At 43.1% G+C, this 12,444-nt stretch overlaps 1 protein-coding gene across 1 annotated transcript in view; it reads left to right on the top strand.

The window, feature by feature from the left end:
- The window catches only part of LOC105718001 (deleted in malignant brain tumors 1 protein-like), a 93,005-nt gene that overhangs the window by 10,148 nt on the left and 70,413 nt on the right, over positions 1-12,444 (top strand). The window contains 4 exon segments of the mRNA XM_064373771.1: positions 9,176-9,241; positions 9,996-10,040; positions 10,877-11,188; positions 12,234-12,263. Coding sequence (XP_064229841.1) covers positions 9,176-9,241; positions 9,996-10,040; positions 10,877-11,188; positions 12,234-12,263 — 453 coding nt within the window.

Here is a 12,444-nt window from a genome sequence, read left to right as displayed (position 1 = left end):
CCAGGCAGTCTGCTTTTGTCTAGGAAGGACGCTTTTCCCCCTTCTCGTTCACAGATATTTAGTATTCTTACCATCATTTTCCCTGCCGTGCTTACGGCAGACAGTGCTAATTGGTTGACACCCTGAGGATCCCAGACCCTGCTGCATAATCATTCTCAGCCCAACACCCGAGGAAGCGGGGCATCATAATCCCCTTCTAAGAGGAACTCAGCGTGTGTCTGGTCTTGGGCATTCCCTGGTAGATAAGTAACCCTGTTCTCTCGTCACCCAGGGCTTATCAGCTGCTGAGCTGACGGTGGGAGGATGAAACACAGTGAGCCTATTCTGTATGTCTGTTCTCCCCATGGGAGAAGAGGCACCTGGAAGCAGTAAGAAGAGTTGGAGGATTAAAAAGGAAATCCAGGACTGAATGTGACTTTCATCTGGATGAAGCCAAAGGCAGACCTCCAGCCCTAAATTCTGACTGGTGGCTGACACAGGACATGGGTTCATGGTACCCTTCTAGAATACAGCACAGACGACTGATGAACAGTGCATGGCAAAGAAGCCAAGTGTCATTTGATGGCCTCAGCCTCCCAGCTGAGGAACAGGGCACAGCTCATCCAGGTTAGGAAAACAGAGGCAAGTCCTGGAAAGCTGTCTGCTTTTAACCAAGAGATACTGGCCATCAAGAGTGTCTTGGTTCAAAAATCAATGTCAGGCAACCTTCTCAGTAGAGTGGTGGGGGTAGCGAGTGGATTATCAGTCTGGTGATGACTTCTGAGGGTTACAAAGAGTGAAGTGATATTTACCTTGTAAACCCCAGGAGGGGGATTCCGTGCAAGGTAGGTGGAGGTTAGGGGCAGGTTTTGTGGGTTTGCCAAATTCCAAGCATCATACAATGTGCATGTCAAGGACAAGAAATCAAAACTGTGTGAAATGGCTGGAGGTGGTTTAGTTTGAGGTCATGTGTTTCTCAACTCCTGTTGTGGAATTAGTGTGACACCCAGAAGACTATGGCCAAAGCTATTATGGAGCCCTGGTCTCCACGGAATCTTCCCCCATGACTTCTGCTCTCCGGTCACATCCTCGCTCATGTCATCCTTGTTCTTCCAAGGTGAGGTTACGCGCACTGCACAGGGGCCAATGAGAGAATGTCCTGCCAGGAAAAACCATCCCAAAGAGATGCTTTCCCCTTTGGCACCGTGTCCTGTATTTGCCGAGCAGCCCACATCCTGCTCTGCCCCAAACCTTGGGGCAGACTTCCCACAGGTTAACTTGAACTCTCCAGGATGAAAATCAAGCCTGTATTCAGGAAACACTTGAGAGCCTTCGAGGTTCACCTAGAAGGAAGTTGGAAATTGTTCACTTATGTCACTGCATTTGCAGTTGGACAACAGCCAGATTGTTCATATGACAATCGATCAAACACACCTAAGTTTCTCCCACAGATTAGCCATCGACTGTTACCGAAAGCCCTCACTTCCTTTATATTGATTTATAGCAGCAGTAGAAATATACCACCCTAGAGGGCACACCTCCTTTTAGATAGGTACCTATAAATGTCAAGGATTTTCTATTCAATTGAGAGGAACCCAGCAAAATGGGGATCTCCACGGTCATCCTTGAAATATGTCTTTTATGGGGACAAGTTCTACCTACAGGTATTATGTTTAATTGTTATATTCATTAATTTCACTCCTGCAGACCCAATCATGGCAAATGTTATCTACTACTGTCCATTTCAAGGGAAGTTTTATATCAGAGAGTGGGTAGTCGTTTGCTGATAATTGTAATTGTTTGCAGGTGTTTGGGAGGAACGGCTTTTTTTGTTTTGTTTCTGGATGAGAAATATAAATGGTCGTAGTTAGAAAAAGCCAATCATTCTGTCAACGTTTTCAGTAAGTCATTCAACTAAAGGAATGATTGATTGGTCTTAGAAAAATCCCTGAAATTCAGGAAAGGTGGATGTGTACTGTTAAGAGGCTCTCAAACTTTGCAGCAATTGGTTAAACACACAATTTGTGCACTATGAAAATGGGCAGAAAAGATTCCCACTGTAAATGCCCTTTATGTGGCCTCTTTCTACAAGTGTGTCTGGGCTTGATGGCTAATATTTGCCGAGGAAAATCAGGTCAAGTAATTGAGCACAGACAAGATTAAGATTCCAAGTTTGTCTTGGAATTCCAAGTTTGTGTGTCATCCACAGCTTTAAACAAACACTTGAAGCCCAGTCAGTCAAGCATAGCTGTAGGTTCTTAGAGTGTCAGATGATAGATGTGAGAGTCGTCGGCAAAGCACTCCGATCGCTGCGTCTCAACGGCACTTTGCAGAGATAAGAAGGGAGCAAGTGATTCTCAGTTTGCCTGTTTGTCTCTGTCTCTCTCTGCCTGTGTCTCTCTTTCTGTGTATTTTTTTCTTATCTACCATGTAGTTATTGTTACGTTTTCTCTTCTCTCTCTCTCTCTCCGTTTCTGTCTGTCTCTCTGTGTTTCTCTCTTTCTGCCATCTTTTGGCAGATATCACCTTTTCTCCCTCCTTCTCCCTCTGTTTCTGTCTCTGCCTTTCTCTCCCTGCCCTGCTCACTGTATCTTCCTGTCTCTTTCATCTATCAGGCAGTTATTACCTTTCCTCCCTCCCTCCCCCATCTCTCTCCCTCTCTCTGTCTCTGTCTCTCTCTTCAACTACCGGGCAGCTATTATCACCTTCCCTCCCTACTTCTCTCTCTTTCTCCCTCTGTTTCTACTTTCTTTCTACCTTCCTTCTGTCCCTTTTTGTTTCTCTCCCTCCCTTTATTCATTTCTTTCTTCCTTCTTCTCTTTTATCTTTCCTACTGCCACTTTTTTTCTTTTGTGTCACCTTTTGCTAGATTCATGAATTTCAGGAGACAGGGTAAAAATCACCTAATTTTCAGATAACTTCCAGAACTCTCATTCTCCCCTTGGGCTCAGTGGGGAAAGCTATGAAGATTAAGATTCATTTGGGAGGTTGCTTTCATGAAAGCAGCACCCCTAGACCCAGGTCTCACACCCAGGTGGTGGGGAGCAGGCCCACGCCCTGTGACCAGCATGTACACACAGTGTGTGCATGGTGTGGAGGGGCTGGAGGCCACCAGGCCCAGGACCTCAGGGGAGTGGAGACTGAGCATCCTTATCCTGCCTTCATCAGAAGCATCTGAAACTGGGAGGCCACATCCTCAGCCCCAGCTCTCATCAGTACCGAGTTCACCCGCCAGATTGGCTCTGAATTGTGACATGGAATTCACATCAGCCACTATAGACCAGGAGTGAATTGCCCTGTCTTTATCGACAAAGGAACAACAGGCAGCAGTGCTCTTTGGTTGAGGAAATTTGCAGTTTGCCCATGATGTTATGTGTGTCCATATGGACAGGCAGGCACACATGTGTGTCTGTATTTGCCACTCAGAGGTGGGAATTAATGCTCTCTGAAGTGGACCTGTATTCTTTATTTGAATCTGCTAACATCCCTGAGGTTAGGAACAATTATTTCCACATTTCAGATGGGGAAACTGAGGCTCAGAACGGTTATTGGCTTGTCCAAAGACAGTACTGGTGAATGGTTGGGTTAGGGTTTGAATCTGGATGAAAGTTCACTAGGATTCAGATGGCAGCTCTGGCCACTGGCCCTTGCTGCTCCTTGCAAGGAGCTGAGGTGATGAACTGAACCATGGCATCTAACTCAGTGTTTGGAGCCTGGCCACAGAGCTTTGCGCTGGAAGTACCGAGGTGGCAGGCACCTGTCAGCTCTGGTCTTCATGCAAACTCTTGAGAAAAACTCAGTCTGCCCAGGTTTGTGCTGTGGTACCCACTGCTGGCCCCAGAGATGCCCCTGCTCTGCCACTTGCCCACATGGAGACTCTGAGAGCCTCCGTTTACTCATTTATATGTGGGGGTTATGTTCCAACCCATGCAGTGTCTGTCTGGCAGGTGGACAGAGCCTCAGAACTATTTAGTGTTACTACTCTAGACATTTTCCTAATGTTTTATCCAAATGCAGCTTCTTAACTGTAATGTGAGCTCTTGGATTGGATCCTGGAACAGAAAAGGAAAAACTGGTGAAATCCAAATAAAGCCTGGAGTAAACTTAGTAGGAAGGTACCAGTGTTTGTTTCTATGAGAAGCACTTGAACCCAGGAGGTGGAGGTTGCAGTGAGCTGAGATCGTGCCACTGCACTCCAGCCTGGGTGGCAGAGCGAGACTCTGTCTCAAAATAAATAAATAAATAAATCATTTTCTAGAAATGTGCCAATTCTTACTCCTACCAGTGAAAAACATGAGTAGCGATTTCTGTACTTTCACCAGCTCTGAAGTTACTATTCAAGAGTCTTGGCTGAACTGCTGGATGGAAAAATGGCATACAGTCAGTTAAATTTGCATTTCTTAGCTTATAGTGAGAGTGAACATTTTTAAGCCATTTGTGCTCCTTTACTTTGAATCATCTGTTTATGTCCTTTGTCCAAATTTTGTTAAAGTTAGTGTCTTCTTTATTGATTATATAAACTCTGTGTTTTGGGTACTTACACTTTAGCATTATATTGATGACAAATATTTTCCCAGTTTGTGGTTTGCCTTTTAATTTTGATTTTGATTTTTTTCTGCACACATATTTTATATTTTTGTGTAATTAAATATACTGCTGTTTTTCTTTGTGATTTCTTCTATTGATTTTTTTTTTTTTTTTTTTGAGATGGAGTCTTGCTCTGTTGCCCAGGGCAAGCAGCACGATCTTGATTCACTGCAACATCTGCCTCCTGGGTTCAAGCGATTCTCCTGCCTCAGTCTCCTGAGTATCTGGGACTACAGGTGCCCGCCACCATGCCTGGCTAATTTTTGTATTTTTAGTAGAGATGGGATTTCACCATGTTGGCCAGGCTGGTCTTGAACTCCTGGGGTCAGGTGATCCACCTGCCTCAGCCTCCCAAAGTGCTGGGATTACAGGCATGAGCCACCACGCCCGGCTAATTTCTTCTATTGATTTTTAAATCTAGAAATTTCTAACAGGAATCAGATAAAAATGTAACTATTCTTATTTTTGTGCATTTAAAAAATAGTTATTTAGTTCTGAAAATTATTTTGCTTTCTGGTGTGAGGTAAATATCTGACTTAGGTTTTTTTCTAGATTTTAATTTTTATAGCTATAATTTACTTTATCTCACTTTATTTTACTAATTTTGAGCAAATAATTTTTTGAGTGCTGTTACATGGCACAGTACTAAACACTTGACTTATGTTTTCTGACTTTTTCTTCACAATAACCTTATGAAGTAGCATAATCACCCTTTTACAAATGAGGAAAAGAAGACCAGTGAGGTCGCCTGACTTACCTGTGTTCAGAGAAAAATTATATGGCAGAGCTAGAACTTGAACCCTGGTCATCTGCTTCCCAAGTCCATGGGGAACACAGGTTCTCCCATCCCCATTTCCATCTTCCTAACACCCTGCCCTGTCAGTATTTTTTATTTTTCAAGAATTTATCAGTTAATTTTAGCCTATTTATCTGTCCTGAGGAACTGTAGAATTATTTTTTGAAAGAACTAGTCAAACAAAGAAAAACCCTTTGGTAAAAATTATATGAAACCTATGAATTAGTTTCGAACGATCAACATTTCTATGCTCAGGGTTTCCATCCGGAAACCTGGTTCTTCTCTGTCTGCAGGAGGCGCTCAAGAAGTTTTGCATAGTTTGTAGTTTTACTCTTAGGAGGTTGTTTCGAAGGAGCAGTTTATTCATAGTGTCTCTACTTCCTTAGTGCTAATTTTAACTTGGACCTTCGCCTCTGCCTGGCTCCCTTCTGTCCATCCTGCCTGGTATAGCTCAGTGATTGTCTGACTTGAGGGTCAATCACATGTGACCTGCTGCCGGGCTCCTGAACATCCCTCCATTGGAGCCCTTAGTTTGCTCTGCTCTGCTTGCTTACCTGTATGTTTGCTATGGCTACTAATTGCTTACCTGTACGTTTCACCCACTAGAGCCTAATTCCAAAGGGCAGTGGAGGTGTCATATAATCTCAATATTCTTCCTGCCTGGTGGAAGAGCATCTATTATAGCTGCAGCTCAGTATGTAGTTGTGAATGAATTCTCTCTTACCACCCTAATGACATTACTGCTACTGTTCCCTTTACGTATGCTGCAGATCAGTGCTTTTCAAGCTTAGCGTGTGTTAGAATCTTGGGAGTCTGTTCCCTTTACATATGCTGCAGATCAGCGCTTTTCAAGCTTAGCGTGTGTTAGAATCATGGGAGTGCTTCTGAAAACACAGCATTGAGTGTCACCTCCAGAGTTCTTGACTTTGTAAGTCTGGGTGAGGCTAAGACTTCACATTTTCAACAAGTTTCCAGGTGCTGGATGATGCTGCATGAAACTCAGTTTGGAATCATTTCTCTAGAAGAACCCTTTTCTAATGTGACTGAGACAGGTAGTTGGTTGGTTACTCAAAAAGGTTGTTTAAAATGGGAAATCAGAAAATATGATACATGCACTTTAGATGTTTTGTTTTAACTTAAAATATATAATACAAACACTGATTCCCGAATTTGTTGATGTAGGCCTCTCTCTCTGCAGGGATCTTCAGTAGTCCTGCCATATTTTTCTGGCATAAACCACACCCATTATGCATCATCTATTATTTCTAATTTTGGTTTCTCTAAAGAGGAACCTGAATTAAAAGCATTTGCAAAGCAAATAAAAGTGCAAAAGTTCTATTGTTTTATATACCTTTCTTTACTTTTTAAAAAATACATATATCTTTCTTCTAGTGAATAAACTAAGTTGCTAAAAAACCATCAGGTGGGTAGGCCTGCAGGTGGGGTGCACCCAGCTGATGCTTTTTAGCAACTTAATTTATTCAGTCTTTCCAAAGCATTCTGCCTTATCTTTGTAGAAAGACATCTTTCTTTTTGCACCCATATTTCAATAATTTATTTCATATTTAGGCTAATGTCATGCCAAGTACCACTGGCACAAATAGGTTTGGGATTCACATTTGACTCTAGATGACCACAAAATGCAGTTGATTGGAGTGGAACCTGACAGGTGTGCAAAGTGTGCTTGGCTCACCCATACTCGTGCTCAGTGGGTTACAGAGGATGGAGGGCTTCAGTTGACCTGGCTGGGGTTTAACTGAAGGTTAGTGAAGAGAGTTTCCTGCCTGCTGTTGCCTCTGGGGTACCTTTTATCCAGAGTTACCAGATTCCTCAAATAAAAATACGGGACATCTACTGAAATGTGAATTTCAGATACAAAATATTTTGTTTTATTTTTTTATCCCTCCCCAACCTCCCTACCCGCTGCTGTTCCTCCACTATTCCTCCCCAACAGACCCCAGTGTGTGATGCTCCCCTCCCTGTGTCCATGTGTTCTCATTGTTTAACACCCGCCTATGAGTGAGAACATGTGGTGTTTGATTTTCTGTTCTTATGTCAGTTTGCTGAGAATGATGGTTTCCAGGTTCATCCATGTCCCTACAAAGGACACGAACTCATTGTTTTTTATGGCTGCATAGTATTCCATGGTGTATATGTGCCACATTTTTTCTTGTCCAGTCTATCATTGATGGGCATTTGGTTTGGTTCCAGGTCTTTGCTATTGTAAACAGTGCTGAGATGAACATAACGTGTGCATGTGTCTTTATAATAGAACGATTTATAATCCTTTGGATATATACCCAGCAATGGGATTGCTGGGTCAAATGGAATTTCTATTTCTAGGTCCTTGAGGAATCGCCACACTGTCTTCCACAATGGTTGAACTAATTTACACTCCCACCAACAGTGTAAAAGTGTTCCTATTTCTCCACATCCTCTCCAGCATCTGTTGTCTCCAGATTTTTTAATGATCGCCACTCTAACTGGTGTGAGATGGCATCTCAATGTGGTTTTGATTTGCATTTCTCTACTGACCAGTGATGATGAGCATTTTTTTGTATGTTGGTTGGCCTTATAAATGTCTTCTTTTGAAAAGTGTCTGTTCACATTCGTCACCCACTTTTGAATGGGGTTGTTTGTTTTTTCTTGTAAATCTGTTTTAGTTCTTTGTAGATTCTGGATATTAGCCCTTTGTCAGATGGGTAGATTGCAAAATTTTTTCCCATTCTGTTGATTGCCAGTTCACGCTAATGATTGTTTCTTTTGCTGTACAGAAGCTCTGGAATTTAATTAGATTCCATTTGTCTATTTTGGCTTTTGTTGCCAATGCTTTTGGTGTTTTAGTCATGAAGTCCTTGCCTGAGCCTATGTCCTGAATGGTTCTGCCTAGGTTTTCTTCTAGGGTTTTAATGGTGTTAGTTTATAAATTTTTTTTTTAGTGTAAGTGTGTCCCATGCAATATTTGGTACATACTTATATTTAAGAAGTATTTCTTGTTTATCTGATATTCAAATTTAACTGGACATCCTATATTTTATATGGTAATTCTACTTTCACCCCATTTTCTGTTGACACATGTTTATGTCTCCATCCAAGTCTATGTGAAATATCCACTCCTCTCTTTTTTATTTTTATTTTTTTGAGATGGAGTCTTGCTCTGTCACCCAGGCTGGGGTGCAATGGTGCAGTTTTGGTTTACTGCAATCTCCACCTCCCAGGTCCAAGAGATTCTCCTGCCTCAGTCTCCTGAGTAGCTGGGATTACAGGTGCGTGCCACCATTCCCAGCTAATTTTTGTATTTTTAGTAGAGATGGGGTTTCACCATGTTGGTCAGGCTGGTCTTGAACTCCTGACCTTGTGATCTGCCTGCCTCAGCCTCGCAAAGTGCTGGGATTACAAGCATGAGCCATCGTGCCTGCCAAATATCCACTTCTCTCTGGATAGTTCCTGCTCCGAGAGGCCCTATGAATTTCTCCCTCTGAGGTTTCCACTTCTCCTCTACTCTGGGCCCCTATTAGGCCAAACACAAATGATCAGGCACCAAGTTGTGTCTGCCCAAGTAGCCTGTGAGCTCTGGAGGACTGAGACTTACTTTTTAGGATAAATTTCTTCTTTTCTCCCCGACTTTTAATGCTTCATGGTGCAATCAGAGATTATTCCATATTCACTGATTGAATTAATTAACAAGTGACAAACCCAGTGAACCCCCAAACTAAAATGTGATGTTGCCCCCTCTCCTGCTCAAATAAGGAAGGGTGTCAGATCTAACCCTTGTTTTCAGATGACCTCTCATTTGGCCTTTTTGCTTTGCAGGTTCAGCAGCAGTAACAGTGATAGACACCACAGAAGCTGGTTTACGGGAGACTCACATGATAACTGGTAATGCTGTATCTAAGCTCTGGGACTGGGGAGTTGTGGCCCAAAGCCACCCTAAGGAATCAGGAGGGCCTAGTGCAGAAGATTCTGCTGGGCTTTGTTTTAAAAGAATATATATGTGTGTGTGTGTGTGTATATATATATATATATATATATATACACACACACACACACACACACACACACGTACATATATTTGAGACAGGGTCTTGTTCTGTTGCCCAGGATGGAGTGCAGTGGCCCTGACATGGCTCACTGTAGCCTCAACCTTCCAGGCTCAAGCCTTCCTCAGCCTCTGGAGTAGCTGGGACCACAGGTCCATACCACTATGCCTGACTAGTTTATTTTAAGTCTTTGTAGAGACAATGTCTCTCCATGTTACCAGACTGGTCTGCAACTCCTAGGCTCAAGTGATCCTCCTGCCTTGGCTTCCGAAAGTGCTGGGATTACACATGTGAGCCACTGCATCCAGGCCTTGCTAGGTTTAAGACATAGGGCAGGAAGAACCTCCTTTGGTGGGGTTGCCAGGATTGGGTCCTTCAGCCCCTTCCTCCTTCCAGCTGACAGGTCCTGGGCCTCCATCCCCACCCCTGCCTATGCACAACTCCTGCCTCTGATCTTTGCCCCCAGTCTGCCCCACTGGGTGTCCAGGGGGGTTGCACCCAGTCACCAGGGCAGCAGAGGCACATGAGTACGCAGCATCTAACTGAGGACTTTTGGATATATATAATCCCTTATTTTTTCTCTTCTTTTCTAGAATTTACAACAGAAGAAAACTCTGCTCCAGTTAGTACTTCAAATGGTAACTACCTCTACTCAGTATTTCTTCATCTTATTAGAGTCCTATGTGGGCGTATGAGTGCCTGTTTGTGCAAAAGCATAGGCCATGAGTTGGGTCAAATGTTTCAAATATTAAACAAAATATGGCAGGAGGCAGAAGCATGAAATGATTAAGAGCAATGGCCTGAGGACATGCCCTGTCCTGTCACTTGTGAGTCAGTTGACTAGCAAGTGGGTAACCTTGAGCCTCGGTTTCTCCATGAGGTAGACTTGAGAATTAGCTAAGATGATACGTGTAAAGCTCTGGTACAAGATCTGAGGTTCCCGTGTTAGCAAATGCCCCAAATCATCTGCCATGATTAGGCTTTCAAAATTGGCACCTTGGGGCATGAGCGAGGGAGGGAGGAGAAGAGGTGTCAGGAGTGTGGAAGTGTAAAGTGCAGGGTTACAGGCACCTTAGAAGCAAGCCTAGCTCTCGCAGTGACACCTGGCAGGCTGCTTTGCTTTCTGAAGGTAGCACATCTGGAGTAATTCCCATCACAGTGCTGTGCTCACGTGGGGCACTTCCATTGGTGAGAGAAGGAGTTGCCGTGGGCAGGACAGTTTCTTCACAATTGGAACGTGACTTGAGAGGTCAGGCCAGAAGCATGGTGGGACCTGAAATTGATGATGCCACGTGGGCCCCCTCAAGACACAAAGTTCGCCAAACTCTACTGAAGAGTCAGGAAAGTTGAGCTTAAGTTCAAACAGGAAAACACGCTGAGGAATCTGGGTTTCAGATGGTCAGGTCTTTTTGGGGTCTTTGCTCGCAGTGTAGGGAAAGGGACAGAGAAGTGAAATCTCTGTGTCTCCCTCTAGATTTGGCCCTGAGGCTGGTGAATGGAGGTGACCGGTGTAAGGGCCGGGTGGAGGTCCGGTACCAGGGTTCCTGGGGCACCGTGTGTGATGACTACTGGGACACCAATGATGCCAATGTGGTCTGCAGGCAGCTTGGCTGTGGCTGGGCTGTATCCGCCCCAGGAAATGCCCGGTTTGGCCAAGGCTCAGGGCCGATTGTCCTGGATGACATGCGCTGCTCAGGATATGAGTCCTACCTGTGGAGCTGCCCCCACAATGGCTGGCTCTCCCATAACTGTGGCCACAGTGAAGATGCTGGTGTCATCTGCTCAGGTGAGCCTCCAAGAGATCATGCAAACGTGTGGCACAGGGCAGAGTAATAATAGCAATTATACCCATTCCTCCCTAAGCCTCTGTTTCTCTAAAAGGCAAATGGAAATAATACTAATGTCTTGGGTAAGTTATTTTACCTTTAAGTGCTTCAGTTTACATCTCTACAAGCCAAGAGGAAAAACCCTTCCATCATGAGTTGCCATAAAGACCAAATGACATAATAAAGGTGAAATGCTTAAAACAATGAGTGGTAGAAATTGTGCAATCAGTCATCATCATCACTGATATTACTCTTTGTGTGCTGACTGTGTGCCAGTTAGTAGGATAAGAATTTCACCTACGTTTTCTCCTTTAATTCTCCCACTAACCTTAAGAGAGGTAGTAATTCTCGATAAATGATTATCTCTGTCATTTTATGGGAAAAAAAGGCATTTTCATCTCCCCTGGTTTTTGTCAACACATCACTTGACTTTTTTGAATTTATGTCCAAGTAATTGCTAATCTGCACTTTAAGCAATTTCATTCAGTTCGTTGAAAGCTAGCAAACTAATTCAAAACTCTCAAACTCAACTCCTCAGGCCCATAAATACAAGCTGGATGGGCTAATTTTTTTCAAAGAAATAAGAAAAGCAGTGAGTCCCACATTTGTGCACAAGCCTAATTTGCTTTTCTACCATGATGAAGGGTTAATTGTATTTTAGTAAAATAACAAATTAACTTCAGCAGGAAATATACAGGAGCAAATGTTAAGTTATTACTGCGTATTTTATTAAAATTATGTTTAAGATATTGAGAACATTTTCTTAATCACCACATTTCCAGGGACTAGTTTAGCATTTTGCCTTGGATACACTAAAGACTCATGAAGTTGCTATCAATTTGGATTCCATTTCCAGAACAGGCTATAGATCTGTTGATGGTGGTTTACGTGTAGCTGCTACAGCTCTACTTCACGGCCCACTGTATTGGTTCAAAGGTGGGTGTTTTGGTCAGGATTCCTGTGGGTGAAATACATGTGTCTGATTTTTCTTTTATTTCTTTTCAGCTGCTGAATCAGATCATCTCATAACACGTAGTAAGTACATTGAAAAGAATATCCTGTGTTAGTTTATAATTTTTTAATCCTATACAGTTATTTATACCTTAAGAATAAATGCTGCTTTTCTGAGCTTTAATGAATGGCATTAGGACTCCATAAAACTATGATTTGTGTCCCTTCTTGAAATACAAAGGCAATAGAAACTTCTTTCAGTACA

Source organism: Aotus nancymaae, unplaced genomic scaffold (genome assembly GCF_030222135.1).
Source record: "Aotus nancymaae isolate 86718 unplaced genomic scaffold, 86718_ANA_hifiasm-v0.15.2.pri h1tg000010l, whole genome shotgun sequence".
Taxonomy (NCBI): Eukaryota; Metazoa; Chordata; class Mammalia; order Primates; family Aotidae; genus Aotus; species Aotus nancymaae.
This window is presented reverse-complemented; position numbering and strand designations above follow the sequence as displayed.